Consider the following 23,012-nt stretch of genomic DNA (forward strand, 5'->3'; position numbering starts at 1 on the left):
TTGAACATATGGAATGGCTTTTTATTTCGGGTCCTCTGCCTAAGCCTCCTACTTTTCTTTCTCTAGAGTGTTTTCTTATATGTGAGGAAACTAGTTTCTTCCATTGAATGGAAGATGTTGAGATACATCAGTCAGTACAAAAAATTTTTTCTGCTGGGAAAAATTGGCTGTCATGGAATTTTTAGAGGGGCAAGCTGAAGACTGGAGCTCTTTGTGTGCTGAACACCCATAAATGCATAAACCAAGTTATTTGTGATTTAACTTCTCTGTCCCAATCCCAGGGTCTTAAGCCCATGGATGCCCTTGCAAGAACTATCATTTTTTTTCTGTATTCTTAGTAGTTTTAATGTGAGCATCCTTCTTCAGCACAAGCAAAATTAAGATCTAAAGCACAGAAAACAGTTTAGAGGTAGGGTGTTATATATATGGTCCCAATCTTCCTCTTCTTGGGGTTTCACTAGCTGTTGGTAATTCTGTTCCTTTTACATAGCACATTGCCTAAGCCTGGACTAAAATCCCAGCCTACCCTAGCTTTTTTAAATCATCAAAGTGTAGACATTTTCCAAGTTGTAGAGTTTATATAAATCTTTCAACTCATTTTTTACTTTGCCTAAGAGGAACATAAAATATAATATTTCCATTTAATGTACTCATTAATGGAAAGTGAGTCAGGAGCTACTACTTATTTATATTCCCAACATTGCCCTCACTTAATGTATGCCTTTTATTATTGGGCTATTATTGTAATCCTGTGTTTTGCAGATTGTACACAAACTATTCCAGTGAATTCTTCTCCCAAGTCGATCTTTCTTCAGATTGGCCATGTCAACCATTCACATGTGATGTTGTTCTTGAGGTGTTTAGATTTATGTTGACCTTTCAATTTCTATTAAGTATACATAAAGTTTTACATACATATACATTCATCTATGGATTTTGTTTTTTATTATTTTAAAATAAGTTCTTCTTTAAATTCAGAATTTGGGGGTTGCTGGTTTCATATATAACATATAACATTCCAGATGAATTTTAGAAGTTTTTCTCTGGTCGCTTCTCTCATTAAAAGTAAAATATGCTAATATTTTAATTAAGTGATATTGTAGATTTAGGGGAAATTTTACATCTTGGTAATGATAAGTTTTATCATGTACACAATGATGTGTATGATAAAGTCTTTTATCTTCTTTTGTATATTTTTATTTTCTCAAACTACATATTTTTATACACGCATGAATGCAAAATAACACATGTACGACATAAAATTATGTGATGACTCACATATTTGTCAAACTGGATATGTTATGATGAAAATGGGTTTTGAAAATCATTTTTCTCACTGCATTCCCTTTGCCTTTCTAACCTTATTCTTGTTAAATCTTTCTCAGTGTACATTGCTTTTTCTCCATGTCCTGGATTTCAGCTGTTTGGGCCAATACAGCTATATCCTTATATGTTGTCATGGTTCAGATATGCAGTAATTTTAATAAGCATATGCTTCTGCTGTGGAATAGACATGTATTTCAATAGCCATTTCTTAAAAGAAATAACAATTTTTACTCTCTCTTTAGTTCTGAAAATTTTCTTGCTCCATGTTTTTATATATACTATTTAATTTTTGTGCCACAGATATGATTTTAATTGTCATTTTCAAATTTCTAAAGCTATTGAGCTATTTTATATTTATTGAACACTATGTTTCCTTTTAAAAGGTGGCTATTGAAGTCTTTTCCCTTCCTTTTATTGGCACGGAGAATTGAATTCAGAGGCACTTAACCTCTGAACAACATGCTAGATTTTTAAAAATATTTTCTTTTGATACATGGTCTCACTTGATTGCTTAGGCCCTTACTAAACTTCTGAGACTGTGTTTGGACTCACAATTCTCTTTCCTTTGTATCCTGAGCTGCTGGGAATATAAAAATATGCCACCAATCATAGCTCTTACTTTCTCTATTTTGGAGTCTCTGTGTTTTTATTTACTATTTTAGTGCCCAGTTTTAAAATCAGGGATTCTTAACTACTGTGCAACATCCCCTAATATTTTTATTTTATTTTTTTAAGTTTTAGAAAGGGTCTCTAATTTGCTTATGGGCTTGGATGTGTTGCTATGGCTTGGGATACTCTTGTCCTAGCTTCTGTTACTCCTTTTTTATATGTGAGGCAATTAGTTTTTTCCCCAATTTGTTACTTCAGATTGTACCCTTTAATGGTATCATATTATAAATATGATTTTCATTTAAGTATTTTCCTGGTTTGTTATAAAAATATCATTTAGGGGATGGGGATGTGGCTCAAGCCATAGTGCACTCACCTGGCATCTGTGGGGTGCTGGGTTTGATCCTCAGCACCACATCAAAAAAATAAAATAAAGATGTTGTGTCCTCTGAAAACTGAAAAATAAATATTAAAAAATTCTCTCTCTCTCTCTCTCTCTCTCTCAAAAATAAATAAATAAATGAAGGTATCATTTAACTTTGAAAATAAACAACCATATTTCTGTCTCTTAATGTTATTATTATTTTCATTCTTCATGATTAAAAAAAGGTGTGTCATACTACTCAGACACATTCACAGCTATTTCTAAAGTTTATTTTGAGTAAGGATCTCACTAAGATGATTAAGCTGATCTTAATTTTGCAATATTTCTTTCTTTTTCTTCCAAGTAGCTGGTATTACAGTCACCAACCATTAAGTACACTGTATAAATTTCTTTCTTGTAAAAACTTTGGCATATTTTATATTTTTCTTTTATATTAAGGTGTATTTTACAAGTGAATTATTTATTAAGTAATAACAGGAAGTGATACAATGGCATCTTTTGTTATGTAGATACTCCATTGTTTAAGCAGATTTTTTGGAAAGTTTATTTTTTTTTCTCCTTCATGGTAGTTCTGTTTCTGTGTTATATCATTGTCTAAGTGGCCAGAGTCTTCTTAAGTATTCTGTCTTTAGTTCCACAGGGCTAATAACTCACCTCATCATGATATCTATATTGATTGCTATAATGTTAAATCCAATAGTCATATGTAGCACAATGTTTTCATTAATGATGGAATTTATGTACTCTAATGGCTAAATTATAACCTAGTTTTGTAGTGGTATATAGCATGTAGAATTATGTTAGTACCCTGCATCATTAGTAAAATAACAGAATCCCCTTATGGTGTGTTTCCTATAATGTATCCACATAATTAAATGAGGCATCATTATACATACCATACATTTTACAAGTATATAATATATAAATAATATAAAAATTTTACTTATAAAATTTACCAGAGCTCTTTTAATTTTACTTGTGTTCTCAATGCAACATTTGGAATTACTGATAATTTCTATGCTATATTCACTGTTAATATGTTCAAGTATTACTCCTTTGTTAGTATTTTCCCTATACTCTCTACCTATAAAAATTCCCTTTCTCAAAATATTGAGACTGATATTTAGTGAATGAATTCTTACTTTAATTCTGAATTAGTCATTTAATAGTGTAATTTCTAGTAGCCTAATTTTTTAGTCTCCCTTATGCTCTTCCCCACCAACTTTTATGAAATTAATTTGATTATATTTAAAAATGCAAATACTTGATCAGCATCACACTCTACCGATTAATGAATTATTACAAGAGGAACATACTATATGACTACTATTTCTATTAAGAAATAGAACATTAATGATGCTACAGAGAACAGCTTCATGTCCTCTTGCTTTCACTATACACTCCAGTCACCCTAGTGGTAACTTCAACTTTTTTGTTTCAACTAGTTATTTTAAAGTATTATTCTTTAAACAAACAAACAAACAAACAAAAAACAAGTGGGACCATTTATTTATTTTATTAATTGTACAAGAAATGAGTAAAATATGTATCTATTTGTGTAGGAAACAAAATCTTACACCAATTATGCCTGAAGCTTTTTTGGTGGAGCAAATATGAGGGTGATTCAGGAGTCATAAAAAAGAGGGGTAGCTCAAAATGTCAGGGATGGAGCATTAAGTGTTCAATTATGAGAGGTTACCTGAGTTTAAGGATTGGTGGGATGGTTTGAAGAAAAAGAAAAAAAAAAGATTAGGTATGAGTTACTGAAGACAATCTGAGGGAGCTCAGACAGAACAGGTTCAGAAGTAGAGGACCAGCAGTTTTAAGTTGGATGAGCAGTGCCTGGAGAGGGATAAATTCGAAGTCTTGAAAGAAAATGAGAGTGACATTTCTGGTAAAGCTCTAAGAGCAGGAAGCCAGGTGTGCGGAATACTTGATTGATTACAGCATTATGGTTTTTAGGAATGTCCAAATATGAGGCCACTGGGGTAAGTATCTGGCTGCCAAAATATTCCCTGTCTTTTTCCCCATGGGATCAAACTCTTTTCTCATCTAATACACAGTTAGCAGTTTCTTCATCCTCCTTAGATTCATTCATTTAGTCAGTGGAAGATGGTGGCAGAAGCACTGTATTTTCATGATGAAAACAGCAGTGACAGTAACCTGTTGGAAAATTCAGAATATTTTATTGTCCAAGAGTAGAACTGATGACTCATTGAGGTATACCTATGTAGGCAGTATAAAATCAATTTTCCACAAGGCTTGTAATTTCAGTCATTTTTTTTTTGCCATTCTATTTCATGTTCTCCTTCCTGATTGATATGCAATAGTAAATTTGCTTTTTTTGTAAACTTGTCTAAATAGTCATGATTTATACTCCTTTTTGTAAATTTACATAATGGTTTAATATTTCCTCTTTAATTAAGTGAATTTAGAAATATTTTGACTGAAACATACTCTTTTGGTATGCCTTCTTTTCCTCACAAATATAAACCACTTTCATTCTGTCATCAACTTTTTGCTACATATGTACTTTGTAAGTATTTTCTCTCACTTTATATTTTAGCTTGGATACCTGAGTGTTCCTCATCTACAGTATTAAAAATTGGCCTTCACATACATAAATCCATGAAAATAAACAGGAAAGGGTCTTAAAAATTGAGTAATATAGGTCACTTATATAGTTTCTCTTTTCACAGTATTCAAATAAGTACCATGCACATTCATTGTAAGAGGATGACCAAGGACAGGCAGAAAGTATAAATAGAGTATTAGTTGGAATAATCCAAAGCTCCATGTAATTGAAAGGGTTTACAGGGTTTCAAGAAAAAAATAAGACTTCCACTCTGTACACAGCTCTGTCCTCTGCTCTGCATCTGGAGACAATGTATTATGTCATAATTTAATCTATCATAGTCAATTTTGTGCATAATTAACCTGTCTTGCTAGTTCTCATGGATAAATGTCCCCTCTCTTCCTTCATCCACTGTGCATGAAATTTTATTTTTTGTGATTCTGTCAAATACTCTGTGCAAGAATAAAAATAAGCTCAATGGAGGATCTAACATCTACGTTGCTATAATTCTCAGATTCTATGAGGCTTGAATGTTGTAACTTGTTATGACAGCACCATTCCCTCTTGCGCTCGCTCTCTCGCTCTCTCTCTCTCTCTCTCCCTCTCTCTCTCTCTCTCTCTCTCTCTCTCTCTCTCTCTCTGTGTGTGTGTGTGTGTGTGTGTGTATAGTCTCTCTTTATTCTTTTGAAGGCTGTATTAGTACTATAAGAAGGGAAACATTTGTAACCACAGAAAAAATACTAATAGCCATTAAAAGCAGTAATGATTTTCTTCCAGAGTTTCTGAAGGAGTGTGTCTTTGCTAAAATTTGTTATTAATCCTCTATCCTGATAATAAAAACATCCATAACTATAAAAGAATGAGTTTCTATTATTTTAAGCTGTTATATTTGTGATTATTTCCTTTAGTAGCAATAGGAATCTAGGAATTTTTTGCAAGTTTAATTGACAATGTAACCAAACTGAATCCTCCTAAAGTGGTAGGTATCAAATATAAATACTGGTTTTCCAGGTTGTTTATATATATTTGCAAGTTTAATTGAAAGCTGCCTAGCATATTTTCAGAAACAGAATGAGCTTGGTAAGGCAAATTCTTCAGTATTTTATTTATTTATTTATTTAAAATCTTAGTTGCTGTTTACTGCAGATGTTACTCTATCTTTTATATAACTTCTCATTACTTATTCTTTATAAAATATTTTGTTCAAAAATACTTTTTAATATATTTTATTTTTGCAGTTTTCAAAAGTGTAGGGCTGATTGTGACAAACTTTCTGAAAATGTTTTTATTTTTAAAAATTGGAGGAATTCTTTATTGCTTCTCTCATCTACTTAATTGAGAACAGAAAATTTACAGGTTCATGTTTCTTTCACTTCTTCCACTGAGTGGATGTATTTGTTTCTCTTTGGTGGTCTTGTTTTTTTTTTTGTTTGTTTGTTTTGTTTTGTTTTGTTTTGTTTCTGAATTGTAGATTTTTGAGATTCGAACCAACGTTTTTAATATGGTAAAAGTAAGGTATATACCAAGTAGCTTACTTCTGTCTCTTGCTATTTAATTTTGTTTTTTCCCAAAATGAGTTACAACAGAGCTAAAAAAGTAGATATTTTCAAGGTCACCATAAATGAAGTGTGTAAAAATAGAAAAAAAAATTAGACAAAATGGAAAAGTCAACAAAACATATGCACTTGGGCTTCTGACTAATGTGGTAGATTTCTCGCTGAATGTTATCTAAAGTGTGCTGTCATTGTGTACATAAAAATATGAGAGTGAAGACTTAAATTCAGAATGGTCACATAGAAGTGTTTTTCATCTCTAATGTGTGTTAGAGTTTTTACCAGGGGTATTAAAGAATCTCTATACTCCTTATTGGGTAGTGTTTAGTGACTTTGAAATCGTTTATGAATTCACTTTCCTGAAAACTTTAAAATGCTGAGAAAAAGTATCTTGTAAAACATAAAACAATCATTATAAAAGTTCTGTTGTTTAAATGGTATCTCAACCTATAAATAGTGATATTAAAAATCTATACTTAGAAATATGTGCACATAGCAAAGAAAATTTACCAAAACTACATACCTATTAATATTGCAGCCAAAATGTCACTAATAACATTTTATAATTTCTCAGTATTATCTATTAAATTCTGTATGTGGTGCATTATTGTCAAAGTTTTACCACACTGCCTAAATTTTGTAATATATTAGAAATCTTCTCTCTTTTTTTTTTTTTTTGGTACCATTGATTGAACCTAGGTACACTTAAGCACTGAGACGAATCCTGTGCTCCCATGCCCTTTTTATATTTTTATTAGAGACAGTGTTTTGCTGAGTGACTTAGAGCCTTGCTAAGTAGCAGAGGCACTATTTGTCCTTATGATCATACTGCATCATCCACCCAAGTCACTGGAAGTATAGGTGTGTACCACCATGGCTAACATATATTAGCAACATTAAGATTGACACTTGTTTCTCTTTGTTTTATAATAACCTATGGTTATTTTGGACAAAAATTATGCAATGTATTTTGGGATGTATAATGTGTACATAAACATTTATAGTACTTGCACAAAGTGTACGAGAAAATAAATAGTCTGTGGTAAGGTTTTTATTTTGTATTTAGTAAACTCATATAATATTGGCTCTAAGTAAATTGAAATGATAAGAAGGGAGTTATAATTTTCTTAGCAACCAGTAAAAATAAAATATAGTGTCATTGAAATACTAGGAAAGAATAAGCTGAGTGGAATAATTATTTGTTTAAAATTATTGATGGCCCCACACATCCTAATTGTCCAAAATAAGAAATAACTCAAATATTCTTGAATGTTGAAATGAACAATTTGTTGTGCATCTATAAAATACAAAAGCAGTCACCAATAAAAAGGAACACTTTACTAATGCACACATGATTATTGACTCTTACAGCAGCTGTATTTAAATTACATTGCATTATGACAGGCAAAATAAAATTATAGTTTTTATAATACATTACAGTAACATCATTCTGGGGAAAACAAAGTTGCATGTAAAAGAAATTTTTTTTGGGGGGGAGCAATGATGTAAATACTTTGTGCTTAAAAGCAGTGAAGGTTTTTAACATTCTAATTTGTTAAAACTGTATAATGTATTTCTATGACATTCAAGATTTGTACATATGACCTCACTGAAAAATAAATATACAAGGAGGATGGCTGGCCTATGTTGTGAAATGGGTAGAAGCATAAAAAAATAAAAATGGCATACAATACACAGGTATTAAATCTGGGTAACTGGTAAAATATTTACTTTTTTAAGATGCATTTTACATTTATGTAATAAGACATTCCCATGCTAGTTATTAAGAAACTTTTTTCTCTTTGGGATAGTAGATTAAAAAACTTATTTAGACTTTACTGAGCAAGGCTGATACAAAATGTGTTTACTTTTGAGTAACTTCTGAATCTTTTCATAAATGCTTTATGTGGTTTTATATGTGCATCATACTTTAATGAAAATTTTAAAAGTTATGTTTCTGAAATAATTATGTTTCTCAGAATACTAGTAACAATTTATGATTTAGTATAAATCTCAAATTGGTTTTCTTTCTATTTAATATTTTATCATTCTCAAGCATTTATTCATGTTCTAACACTTGGATGTAACTTTATTTATTTATTTAATTCAGCAACCATTTGGTAAACATTATTTTTTATTCACTTTTTCCCACAGTACACAGGATGGAAGTAAGTATCACCAGACACACACACACACACACACACACACACACACACACACACACACACACACACACACACCAGTGGAGATATATATATATATATTTTCATTTATTCACTGGTAAAATATTCACTTTGTGAATATACTTTTTTTCCTTTGAAATGACACCATACTATGTTATGAATTCTGTCATTGAACTTGCAATCCAAAAGCATAAGTTACATTTATTGCTAGGATTATTGGCATGTAGCACAACACATGGCTTAACACATTTTTAAAATAATTTTCTCCAATTAAATTATTTGATAAAATGATGTGGTTCATAATCAAGGCACTTAAAACTGTGCCTGGTGTATTTCCAGTAATTTTTAACTGAGTTGAATTGGCAAAATGAATATCAATGATCCGTGTATGCAAAGGATATCAATAATATAATACAGGCACTCTGGTTTGAATAATTGCCCAATAATAGTCCATATATTTACGGTTTATTTTCAAGGGTGTTTTATTTAGTGGAAACTTTGCAAAAATAAATCATATTTGAAATTGTTTAGTTCATTGTACAGTATGTACTTGAAAAGAATTGTTGATACCTGGTGCTTCTGTTTGCCATGGGCTTCTGTCATAATGTGCTCACTCACCTCAAACATAAAGGAATAACACCAAGCATTTATCAACCATAATCTCCAGAACTTTGATTTAAAAATAAGATTTTTTATTTGTTAGTTGATTATCACAAGTATATTTCATAGCTAAAAAAAAAAAAAACACAAAAACAAAAAATACTGAGAAATTGGGTGGCCAAAGTAATGAGCACATATCTTATATGTCTTTGCAACTCATTCATCAAAAAATGTTAATTTAAAGTAGTAGTTTTTTGTTTTTACTACACATGATAATTTATTTTATATCTTTCAAAGACACATATGCCTGGGTTTCTCTCCAGGGATATGGATTACATTGTTTTAATGCAATATTTATTTATTTTTATTTTTGGAAATTAAGGAGCCCTTTAGGTGACTGTACATTTTAGCCAGAACTAGGAACCATTGGTTTATAGTTGAAATCACATTAGCTCTGTGTGGTTTTCTTGTGTGTTGTGTAGAGTTGCCCACTTCAGCCTTGCATGTGAAGGTATATAGAGAATAGATTTGCCATGTTGAAAAAAAATCAAAGAATTTTATATATATATATCTTCAGTTGTTTAGTCAAACTAGTTGTGGAGGAAATATTTTTTTCAGTATACCTATCTTGTTCTCTTGCTTTCATGGTAAGAAACTCTTTAATTAAAAATAATATCTAGGGTTATTCTAGGTTAAAAATTATAAGTAGACTATGAACACCAAAAAAAGAATAAACTAAGTTGAAGATACATTATGTGTTATGCACATTTTTACTATTATTTCATGATGAAAAGTAAAAATGAATCATTTAGCTTTAATTTCAAAACATAGTCCAAATAGATTTACCCAAATTATTCCCTACTAAACACACACACACACACACACACACACCCACATGCACACAAACTTGAATGTTCTAAAAAGTGTTTGAATAGGAAAAAATAGTAAAGGATATGAGGCTTAAAAAATTGTGCTTCTATAACATAGGTGTAATTCTTCAGTTTCTTAATTCTTAGAACAATTTTTTATGATTTTTTTTGTGCTGGGAATTACACCCAGGGTCTTTTGCATTCAATTGAACTATATCAAGAGCCCTAGAAAAGTTTCATGATTATTGTGACCTGGGGAAAATCTGAATTCTTGAGGCAGGCTGTTGTGATTCTAAGTTTAAAACTTGAATAACCTTTTAGTACCTGTGGCATTGTAAAGTTTTATTAATTTAGAATAAACATAAAACTTATTCTCTGAAAAAAAGAAAAAAAGCATAAAATGCAAAAATATCTCCAGTTCCATATCCTTTCCTGTATCCCAGCAATTGTCAGTATTCTTTTATAACTGTCCTTATGAAGAGGCAGTATCTCTTTGCCAATATGTGAATTTAAAAATAGCTATTATATTACACCAAGTAGAAGAGAGAGAATATGCAAATGTACTGGTATTGTGCTTAGATCTAAAGTGTCTTGAATTCTTCCTGTTTTTGTCTTTGTAAACTTCATCATCTTAAGAAGAAGAAGCTCATATTAAGCTTATGAAAGAGAAGAGGTTATGTGGATGAGAATGAAAAGACCAGAGTGGACAGCCATCTCTCTTCCAGAAACAGGGTAACCATGTCAAGTAGCTGAGCTTACACTTGTAAAGTGTCTGCTGAAATCAGAATAGCCCAGATAAACCCAGTCCAAATTTGGCTTGCTCATTAACTGCTCATTTGAATCATGAATTAGTTGGCTGGTAGTTTGTGATACTTAACAGCTTTGTAATACTTAATAGCTTAAATACATTTAATAGAAACAGAAAGCCAGAATTTACACATGCTAATTTCAAGTTAACTGCATAGATTTAGGCTTGGAAGAAGCACTGAATTTATTTTTCTTGATTTAATGTTGAAAGTCCTATAAAATTATATTGAGTAATGCCAAAATTCATGTAGACATGAAAATGTTATTAGTACATTAACTCACAGCATACTCTGCAACAAATATAAACCAGACAACCATAGCTGGATTACTAGGATGAAGGCCCAATGAGAAAACAAACAAAAAAAAATTGATCTTTTTGTTCACAACTAAATTTCAGTTTCAAGGTTTTGACAGATATCAAGACATGAGAATACTTTTCCCTGGATTTTTATCATCCTTTGTTTTCTGTCTAATATATGAAAAGGCTACTGACCTTAACAGTTTTCAGTTTGGAAGAATGGCCTGCCTCAGGCAACTCTCACCTTATAGCACACTCCTGGGTCTAAAAATACCATTTCTTTCTCATTTGGTTTAAAGGAGAAATATTGTTAAAGAAGACACATTTCCTCACCTCTGATAAGAAAGAAGGGTTTTAGTCATTCAATTATCTGCAGTCCAGGGAATCACAGCATATCAGATATACACTTGTGATGTGACAGCCATTTGACACATGTGGCTAATGAGTTCTTGGAATGTGGTTGATCTTCATTGAGAAGTATTAGAAGTGGAAAGAAGTGTGAGATTTGAAAAAATTAATGAAAAATACATGAAGTTAGCAAACAATTTTCATTGTTTCTATATTGGAATGATAAAATTATGAATATTTGGGTTAAAATATAAAAAAATTACTTGGAAATTATAATCATGATTTTATTATATAATGTAATGTTTAATTATTTTATAACTTAAATTATTATAAAGTACCAATTATTTGTAATAACCTATAGGTTCTAAGAATTTATAGGAATTTATTTATACATTCTTATAATTATTTATTTTTTTTGTTTTTCTTACAAACCCTAAAAGTTCAGTTACACGTATATTTATCATTTTATTTCTTCCAACTATGATGCTGTAGAAGATTGTCTACTTTTTATAAAATCTAGTTGCTTCAAAATTTCTGAACATGAGCTGGGCATGTTGTTGAATACCTGTAATGCTGGTGCATCAGGATACTAAAGAAAGTTAATCATAAGCTTAAGGACAGCCTCAAACACTTAGTGAGATTCTGGCAAAAAAATAAATAAATAAATAAATTTTGAAAACAACTGGAGATGTTCCTCAGTAATGCATCCCTGGGGTCTATCTCTGGAACAAAAACAAACAAACAAAAAGCCTTATTTAGCCAGAGTATAAAGGTTATGAAATCCAAAAATGTAAAGTAATTCTCGCTCTATTATTTGCATTTGTGAATCAGTCATTGGTATTACTGTCATTGATAATTGATATAAAATTATATTCAACATTAAATACTTATGTCCCCTTTTATGGCCAGGTATTCTTGCACATAGAAAGCTCTGTCTGAGAAGGAGTATAATTAACATCTTGTTATTTTTGGGTCCTACAGCCTGAATTGAAATTATTCACCTTGCACTCAGAGGCATAGGGGTCCAAGCATAGTATTTTTTTCTATTCAGGTAAAAATTATAAAATAAAAATTATTGAGGTGATAATTATTGAATCAGAGGGAAAAACAAAGAATAGAGGTAAGGCTTCAAAATCTGGGAAACAATTTATCTCTGTCTCAGGCAAATCTCTTGATACACCTCCAGTTTTTTGGATGCATGAATGGCTCTGTAATGGACCCTTTCCTTCTGACTTTCAGGGTCTAGAGTATTTAAAAATAAGAAGTCTTCAGGGCTGGGCATTATAAAATAAAAACAAATGGGCTGAGTAAAAGTATTCAAAACTAATTGTGAGAACTGCACTTTCCTGAGGTCACCTTTGTAATATTTTAACCCTAGTCTAAATTTGATAGAGCTCAATATACTGCCATGTCTGTCCCATGGGGTTGACAGTCAGGATTCTACTTTTTGTCCTCTGTATGGTGACCTCTGTCTGGCCTGAAACCAGCTCTGTACTTTCTTACCTACACCCCTTCAGAGTGGTTGTTAAATACAGGATCAGGACATGAGAATTTTGACTCATATAAATAATTCATATTTGAGAGGAGTTGTGGTCCAAGGAGTTTTCATTTTCTCTTTTTTTATCAGGGGGCACCCACTTTTTTAAATGCATCTTCCAATGTAGGCAAGCATGATTTTCCTAAATGCCATATTTTCTCTGCTGTATATTATGAAGTATTGTTCCCTGGAACATTTCAAATTACACAGAGTTTTAATTCATCTTTTCTCTTAGCTTTGTATGGAATTTTAAAAAGTGAGTGTGTGTGTGTGTGTGTGTGTGTGTGTGTGTGTGTGTGCATTTGTGTGGTTGTACTTTTACATGAGAGGAACGTGTGATTATAACTTGAAACTCTTTAAAAAGTATTTGTACCTAATGTCAGGTGTGAAGATGCAAGTTCATAATCTCAGCATTTTAATAGGCTGAAGTGAGAGAATTAATATATTGAGAATAAAAAATATAAAGGAGAGGTGAATGTTTCTCAGTGTGTAGGCACTGCTGAATTTAATCCTTGATATTAAAATAAAAAAATCTTTAAACTTTTGTTTATTTGTCTTTCGTAAGCATAGACAGCAAGTTTAGGTCTCCCTTAAGAAAGTTTAGAATATGATGTCTCTTCAGTATCTGCCTTGTCTTTGAGTTGCTCTGGGGTAAAAATTACATGAAGCTGACTCAAGGTCTCATCAGGTTCCATGTTTGTTGAATTTCCTAGAGAATGCTAACCTGTGTGTAATCCTCTCTTCCTACAGAGCAGCTTTTGGTCAGAGAATGGAACACCTTGTTGGACTAGCTGGATACTCTAGATACTCTAGAGATTACAGGAATATCCTTTATAGGTTTCATCTAAATACTTCAGATATTGGAATATTAATATTATTTTCCCCAAATGTTAGGTTCAGCTCCCCAGAAACACATTACTGCTCAGATCTATTGATTCTGTAACTGAAAAGAAAGGGAAATTTGATTTTTATCCTCCTTTTTCTTTCTCATGCAGGGAAGATTGAGTATAAGGGGCCAGAATTTGAAATGATAATAAGCTGTAGCAAGAATTTAGAAAAAACAACATCCTAGTGTTTTTGTGCACACGTCTTCAAGGAAAAACTCAGTATATGCTAATTGGAAGACATAATGTAATACCTCAAGTTTGGGGTGGTAACTAAATATTTAAATAAATAGGATGGTGGATTTAGTATGTCTCACTTAGTCTAATATTTTTATTACCTATAAAATGCAATTTATCACTAATATTTGAAAGATTAAGAAAAGTTGCCAAAGAGAAAATATACAGGCAAATTTCAAATAAAATTATACTCAAACTAAGATAATTTTTTGAGCCTGAAAAAGAACATCATTGAAGGTTAAGTAAGATCTTAGTTGTATCTGTGGCTATAATTTTCTTTGCTGTGGAGCTATTTCTAGAATGTCAGATTGGAAAAAAATTAAGAGATAGGTAATAAGTAGCTTTTGTTTTTTTAAATCTACTTTGCAATACTTCAAATTCATCAAATATAAGATATGGATGCATCCAAAATCTTAGGCTGTCAAGTTTTTCTTTTTAGAAGAAATAGCAAATAAATAAGGTGAAATGAAAATGGACCAAAGAAAGTTAGAGCATTCATATTTTTCTGGGCATATTGTAACATGCCAGAAATCACAACAACCTGGAGGTTGAAGAAGAAAGATCAAAGCTGAAGCTTAGTGTAGCAACTTAGTGAGAGACTATCTCAAAAAATAAAAATAAAAGGCCTAGAATATATCTTAGTTGTAGAACACCCCTGTACCAAAAAAAATCAAAATTCCAAATGAAGTATCCTTTTCCCTGAAGCCAATGAATACTTAGGAGTTTTAAGAAAATTCTGTGTATGTTGCTTTGGGCTGCCATGAGATGGCTCAGTATTCTAAGGGTTTCATATAAAGGAAATTATCTAAAGAATACCAACCTGTTTTTTTTAAACAAATATTTTGTTCTTACCACTGAATGTAAAAGTGTTCAATTAAATATTATTTTATGTAAAACAATGGGAATATTCAGAATGAGTATCTGAATCAGCATATTTAAAATAGTTAGGATCTTCTAAATCACATTGGGAAAGGGCTCTTCTATGGCACTACATAAAAATTGGAGGTAATATCTTCAACCACTTATTTCTTAAAATGGCCTATATAGTGTCCCATTTTTCTCTGACTTTTTTTATATTCTATGCAAGGTTTCAATTGTCAACTTCCATATTTATATAATTTATCTCAAGCTGGTATACATAACTGTGTTATTTTTTTATCAGAATAAATTACTTGAGTGAGTAAATGTAGAGTCCCCTAATTTATAGGAAATTGATTATAAATATGAATATTGTTCTATTCTGGGGCTTGAAACTGGCACTTCATTTAGTAAAATTTGATAGGAGCGAACACCAAACTTTTGGGATCTGTACTAGATGGTATCAGAACTGAATTATTGGACTACTAGTTGTTGAAATATTGGTTGTTGAGCAAATTTACACATTTGGTATCAAAAGTAGTTGCAGAGTCAGGAACGGTGGCACAAACCTGTAATTATAGTGATGTGGAAAGATAAGGTAGTAAGAAAGTAAATATAATTCAAGACTCAGTAATTCAGAGACCCTAAGCAACATTGTAAGCCCATTTATCACAATAAAAAAAACAAAACTTCTTGAAATGCATTTCAGGGGTAGAGTGCCCCTGGATTAAATCTCTAAATTAAAAAAAAAAAAAAAAAACATGCTGTTTCAGAAAAAAGACATCACAGATCAGAATGTTAAACTAACTTCATGTATGTGTTTGTTCACTAGTGATAATTGAGACCCTGGTAAAAGGAGTATTTCCAAGCTGTCAGAGAGGCATTTAGGGTACAAGAACCGTTCAGAATTTTTTTTTAACTGCTTATTATTCTCTCACTTTCTACTTTGAAATGAGCCAAGTGAGGATAGAGTTTCACAGTGAGAGTGGTTTTACAAATCTGGGAATGGTAAACCTGATATGTCTGTTTCCTTATGAACTGAGAGAGTAACAGTCTATTCACTTAATTTGCTTTTTTATTTTTATATTTTGTTATAACTTTGTGCCATGTGATTCAAGTTCACCCAAGTACCTAAGTGTTTTGTAATAGTTTGATAGTTAAAAATTTTATTCTTTTGTATTAGAAGTGAGTTGTGATTTTGTAAAAGTAATTCTTTTAAATACAGTATAGATTTATGTTATATTTAAATAATGAGAAGATAGACAACTTTGGTGATAAACATTCAAATAATTATGTGGACTGTTGAAAGTTTTGGTGTGTCTTTAGTGATCTCTTATGTCTTCTATACACTAAGGTGACCACTGTCATATGAGTATAGTTATTACTTACAATTTTGCTATGCATATTTCAAGTATCATTGATTTGTTTCATTGTGCTTCTTTTGAATATTCAATAACTAATTGCAACTATTATTTATCCTTTGGAATTTTGTTGGATTTTTTCCACTTTTTTTGCTTCATTGATTTTCTTTACATGTGCTGCTCCCTGGGTTTTATTATAACAAAATTATCCACCAATTTTAATTCTTAAATTAAATTATTGAGGCTGAGGATATAGCTCAGTTGGTAGAGTGCTTGCCTTTCATGCAAAAGACCTTGGGATCAATCCCAGGCACCACAAAAAACGTATCTTATTGAATGGTTGATATCACTACCATTTGTGAAACCCACCTCTTTTAACTCTCATTAAAATTTGTATGAAATTAAATACTATGTCATTAATCTTATGATTTATGTATTATGTATTTCTTCATTTTTATTTCAGGAACCATTGACATTAAGGGATGTGGTCATTGAATTTTCTGAAGAGGAATGGAAATTCCTGGACTCTTCTCAGCAGACTTTATATGGAGATGTGATGTTAGAGATCTATAAAAACCTACTCTTTATTGGTAAGCCTAAATTTCATTCAGAATTTTTAATTCAAAACCAATATTTATTTTTCTAACTTTATACAGTATCTTATGATAGATTTTATTCTGCATTAAAAAGTTTGTTTCTTGTTTTTAGTACAAAGATTGGGAATTTGTTTATGTAGAAAAGGAAATATTAAAGATTTTTTTTTCTTTTTATGTTTAACTTATCTTTTCTAAGTAGTGCTCACAATGTAGAGAATGAAAATGGTTTCAAAGTATTTTAGAGTTTTTGTCTAGAAAAAAAATGTTTAAGAAAATAATTTTGTAGACTCTTATAGGATATTTTCTCTTTCTTTTTATTCCTAATAAGGGTAACATTAAAAAGACTTCTTTAGTTTCCAAGAAAATAACAAAACGTGACATATTAAATCAAAAAATATTGATGTCTCTATGTAATCTTTGGTCACCATTTGATCTCCAATGAAATAACCTTGGGATTTGAAGAGAAAAGTGACAGTAGACATATCAAATTGGGTAGAAATCAATGAAGCAAAGATTACAGATAAAAGGTCCAAAATTAAAGAGGAATTCACATTTAAAAATGTTAATTGATAAGCTAAAATCTGACAGAAAATATTTTTTCAAGCCTAGGTTTGTTTCAGTTGCAATCATTAAAGAGCATTTCATTCTCTCCATTTACCATGCATATCAATTATTTAAGCTCCTTTGCTCCTTCTTGTTCTTCAGTGATCTCCCTACATTTAAATTAACATATTGTAGGAAAATCAAAAGAAGAGGGGCTGGGGATGTGGCTTAAGTGGTAGCATGATTTCCTGCAGCCTGGGTTCGATCCTCAGCACCACATACAACAAAGATGTTGTGTCTGCCGGAAAAAAAATATTAAAATTCTCCCTCTCCCTCTCCCTCTCCTTCTCCCTCTCCCTCTCCTCCCCTCTCTCCCTCTCTACCTCTCTCCCTCTCTCCCTCTCTCCATCTCTCCCTTTCTCTCCCTCTCCCTCTCTCCCTCTCCCTGTCTCTCTTTAAAAAAAAAGAAAATCAAAAGAAGACACAGACAAGAGACAGGAAATGTGACATAGTACAGAGAGGCCAAACTGCCAAGCTTTATTTATATCAACAGGTTAATTTAGGTCATTGGCATCACTAGTACATACTGTTTATTTTATTACTAGGCAAGTTACAAACTTAGCAACATTATGCAGCTTATTTCTCAGTTATATACTAAGTTGCAAAGTGCAGTGTTAGGAGTTTTGTGTAGCTCTCAAGAAAGTCCATTTTATAAACTTACTGTTTTGTGGACAGGTTTAGGCTCAGTGAAACATTGTGCTTGTAAAAAACAGAGTTTCTTTATTCCAAGAAGTTGTGTGCCAGAGATTATGTTTGAGGCTGATAACATTCTAGTGCAGAACCTTTTCAAGCATGGCACTGCCATAGCAGCTTGACATTGCACATGTATTTAATTACTTGACTAGTTCCTAGGGAAAATTGCAGGGAATTCTAAGGCAGGGAAACAAAGTACTGTTACCCTTGGGAGTTTTCTCACCAGAGGAATGCTTCTCTGCATATTTCCACAGTCAGAATCCCTACAAATTATTCCACAATGACTGTGAGGATATGCATAACCTGGCATTTATTTGCATTTGGGGGGTCCCTAGAAAATCTGCTCATTTCCAAATATCTCTAGGTTAAACCATTGTAAGATATTAATATTACAGGAGAGTGTCTTTAATATAATTTAAATATTTATTTATTCAAATTTTTCTCATCAGAACTTTATATGAATGCTTATATTGAATATTCTGTGAAGTTTTTCTGCCATGTAATGAATAGCAGTATTTCACAATACCTGCTCCTAGTGGTTATGTAAGTATAGCTGATCAATGTGGTTCAAAGAAGAATTTTCAGGGCTAGGGCTGTAGTTTAGTGGCAGAAGGCTTGCCTCACACATCTTTAGCACTACCTAAAAATAAATGAATAAAATAAATGCATTCTATCCATCTATAGCTACAAAAAAATTAAAGGAAAGATTTCTATTATAATACAATTATTCATATTATTGTAGGCAACATTTCTCTAATTCTTGTATCTTTCTTGAATCTCACTCTTTAGAGAGCTTTAGTGTTCATTATGTTTTATCACATTAGTGATACTGTTTTTGTTTTTATATCTATATGTAATAATTAAATAGAAATTATTATGACTTGTCACTTTAGGACAACATTAGGTAAAATTAAACTGCACGTGACCCATCTGCTAATTCTCAATCAAGTTTTCTATGCTTTTACTTACATGTATAAATATTTCCTCTGTTTTATATATAATTGTATATAGTGCTTTGATTATTTACTCTGCTTTTGTGCTTAATCATGTAATGTATCTAAATTTTGTTTATATATATACACACACACACACACACACACACACACACACACACACACAACAGCAGATTGAACTCAGAGGTTCTTATAATATTGAGCTACATCATCACCCCTTTTGACTTTTAGTTTAAAATAGACTCTTGCTAAGTGGCTAAAGTTGGAATTATATTTCCATGTTTCAGCCTTCCAAGTAGCTAGATTTAATGGTATATTCATCATCTCTCCATATATGCATCTGTTCTTTTGTCTAGGAGTAAGACTTGAGCTTTTTAAAGGTACCATGAAGATTTTACAATTATTTTATTTTTTATATATTTGTCAAATTTGTAATTGTGGTCAAAACTGTATATCTTTTCTGAACTTATTGTCTCATATATTTTAAATTTACTGGTCAGTTCTGTTCATTCAATTTTTTTGTAACTTTTTTTTTCTAGAAAATTTGTATCACATTTTTTCTTCAAACAAGTGCTCCTTTGTCTTACTTTTTCATCCCTAATGCCATTCCTTTTGGTCTGTATATTTGGCTACAGCAGATATCTCTCAGAAGTAGAATTACCTGGTATTTGTTTTATTTTATTTTTTATTTTATTTTTTTTGGGGGGGGAGGTGAATTATTATTTTACTTAACATACTCTCCTAAATGTTGATCATTGTAGATATTATATAATTTATTATATTTGAAAAGATTTCTAACTTTTTCATTCCAAATTGCCTTCATATAGTCATTTGAAATGATATTTGATTAAGTTGCCACATTTTTCTCTTTTGAATGTTGTTTAATGAGAATAGGTCTGTAAATATATTTTGACCATCAAGTTGAGGGCTAATTGATATACTTTCAATTTTATTACTCATTGCTTTCTCACTTAACTTCATTCCATTGAATATTGTAGCTTTTATTATTTTATATCAGGAAGTACTTTTAATTTTTTTATTATGTGTAGTTATTGATGTACCAAGAATATTCCAAAGAATTGTTCAAATAACTTATTTGGATTACACAAAATAATATTGATTGTTTGGTATTACATAGTCTTCTTAGATTTTTTTGGGTGCTACTTGCACTTCTTTTTAAAATAGGTGCTTAACCACTGAGCCACATCAATAGCTCTTTTTGGGGAAGGGTACTGGGAATTGACCTCAGGGGCACTTGTCCATTGAGCTACATCTCAAGCCCAATTTTTAAATTTTAAATAGAATCATGGTCTCCTTCATTTGCTTAGCACATTGCTGTTTATGAGGCTGGCTTTGAACACAATCCTGCTGTTTCAGTCTCCCAAGCTGCTTGAATTACAGTTGTATATTACTGTGCCCAGCTGGCAGCTGTTTTTATATTTTATTTTGTGACAGTGCCTAGGTAAGTTGCTTAGGGCCTTGCTTAATTGCTGAATTTGGCTTTAAACTCCTATTCATAAATTTTGAATATCACTTTCACTTTTGCTTTCCAACTTATTATTTTATGTTATAAAGCAACTTCAATATTTTAATATATTTAACATTTGTTTTGTATTTTTAACCCGATCTCTTTGGAACAATATTCCATACACTATAAAGAAGATTGTCTCTTTAAACCTAATTATTTTTTAATGCTTTTTGAAGATTTTCTATTTTCTGGGTACTAATGAAGTGATATATATTTTTTTAATTTGCATCAACTGGAGATTGATGTATCCTACTATTACTGTGTTTCTTTTTATGCTGTTGAATTTTTTCCTGTGATTTCTTTATATATATAAAAAAATATGATTGAAGTTACAGCGTGCGCTGCTGGGGACTAAGCCTATTCTTTTGCATGTGGGGCAAGAATTCAAACATGTGAGCTGTGTCCCCAGCCTGAGACATTGTTTTTAAAATATATTTTAGTATATAATTTCTAACTTTTATGTTGCTATTTTTTCTATTTTTTTAAATTTTCTACATTGATAGTTTATTAAATACATTTCAGGTGGATTTCTGGCATTAGTTAGATAATTAACAACATCAATTTTTGAAATCTCAATTACTAGTATTACATTGTTTGTTTGCTTGAGTTGATTATACTTTTTATTGTGTGAGCTATTATTTTCATTGGGATTTTTCTATTTAAAATCTGTTCAACTAGATCATTATAGTCATTTTGGAAAATATTTGGAAGTTACAAAGTAAACAAAAAAGGTGATGTGCAATGATATATAAATTTAATTCCATATAACTGGAAAGCTGAGACAGTGGAATGCCAGTTTAAAATAATTTTTAGCATCTTTTTGATAAACTGTCTTTAAAAAAGTATATAGATATAGAAATATAGAAATAGATATAGAAACATAGAAATGCCTGTGGATCTAGTTTGGTGATAGAATACCCCTGTGTTCTCTTATGAAATAATCCCCCCAAAGATAAAATATAAATAAAAAAATAAGAGATATTCATTTCCTGAAATATTTGAGTCACAGGTGGAGTCTGAATATGTTGAAGTGAAGGGCTATGATTTGACATTGTTGTAGTAATATTAGTCAGTTTGCATTTTGTCCTCATCTGTGGTGCTATAATTTCTTAAGATAATTTTCAAAGTTCTCAAGGCTTTTGTCATCATGTTGTAGTAAATTCTATATGTTTCTTGAGTAATAATATCCTTGAATCATACTGTTCTGTGGCTATTTCGCCTCACTTTGATAAAGTTTTATATAATTGCAGAGTTATTCACCATAGTAAGTGAAATAACTTCCTGTTATTTTTTAGGTATGTCTTCTAATCAAAACCAAGAATTTTCAGGAGAGCAAGAAATACAATATTTTTTGCAAAACTTGAAAAAGCAAAGGTATGGAAAGCAGGACAGTTAATACTTGCTTTTAAACAAGAAATTGAAATTGAAAGAGAGGGAAGTTCATAAAATTTGTCTTAATGAATGGAAAAAATACATGAAAATTATTTATTCAGAAAATTACAAGTTCATCAGGTTATATTATTACAAACATCTCAGAAGACTGACTGCTCAACTAGTGCCATTCAGTTTTCTTTGGTTAAAACTTTAAATTACATTATTGTAATTGTAAAATTTTTACTACTCAGTATTTTTTGTAAAACCACTTGCAATACACAATATTTTAAATTGCAAAAACATGTATCAAATTACATTTACACAATGTTTACAGGGCATTATGAAGCTGTATCTTAAAAATACCTTTAGAAAAATAAAGACAACCAGTTTGCTCAGCTTTAGAAATAAGATTAGAATAGAAATAGGCATTTTAATTAAAAAAACTCAAAAAGTTATAAAATGCTTATAGTCAGTTATGTTTTAAAAACTTTTAATAATCTCGACATAAGCGCAGGATAGAGAAAAGTGTACAGATCATTATTTTAAAGTTGCAGCATTCTAATCTGTCTTTCTTATAAAGTAATAAAAAGATTTTCTACACAGTATAGACACATTGTCTAATTTAAACACATGCATAGTATTTCTACTTAAAAGAAATGCATGCTGATTAAGGAAATGCTGAAACAAGTCTTACTAAGACATTTCTGTTGAAAAGAACAATTCAGTAATTAAATGTGCTTACAGGGAAAGTTTGGTAGGTATTGTGTTTAAATGCAATAATAATTAAGCAAAAGAGAAGAAGAAGATAAACAGTTTAATCTTTCTAAAACACATC

General features: G+C 31.0%; 1 protein-coding gene across 1 annotated transcript in view; it reads left to right on the top strand.

The window, feature by feature from the left end:
- Positions 1-23,012, top strand: part of LOC144371214 (uncharacterized) — a 61,750-nt gene that overhangs the window by 19,505 nt on the left and 19,233 nt on the right. Inside the window, exons 2-3 of the mRNA XM_078033638.1 lie at positions 16,894-17,020; positions 22,099-22,177. Coding sequence (XP_077889764.1) covers positions 16,894-17,020; positions 22,099-22,177 — 206 coding nt within the window. The remainder of the gene's footprint in view (positions 1-16,893; positions 17,021-22,098; positions 22,178-23,012) is intronic.

The sequence above is a fragment of the Ictidomys tridecemlineatus genome, chromosome 16 (genome assembly GCF_052094955.1).
Source record: "Ictidomys tridecemlineatus isolate mIctTri1 chromosome 16, mIctTri1.hap1, whole genome shotgun sequence".
NCBI lineage: Eukaryota > Metazoa > Chordata > Mammalia > Rodentia > Sciuridae > Ictidomys > Ictidomys tridecemlineatus.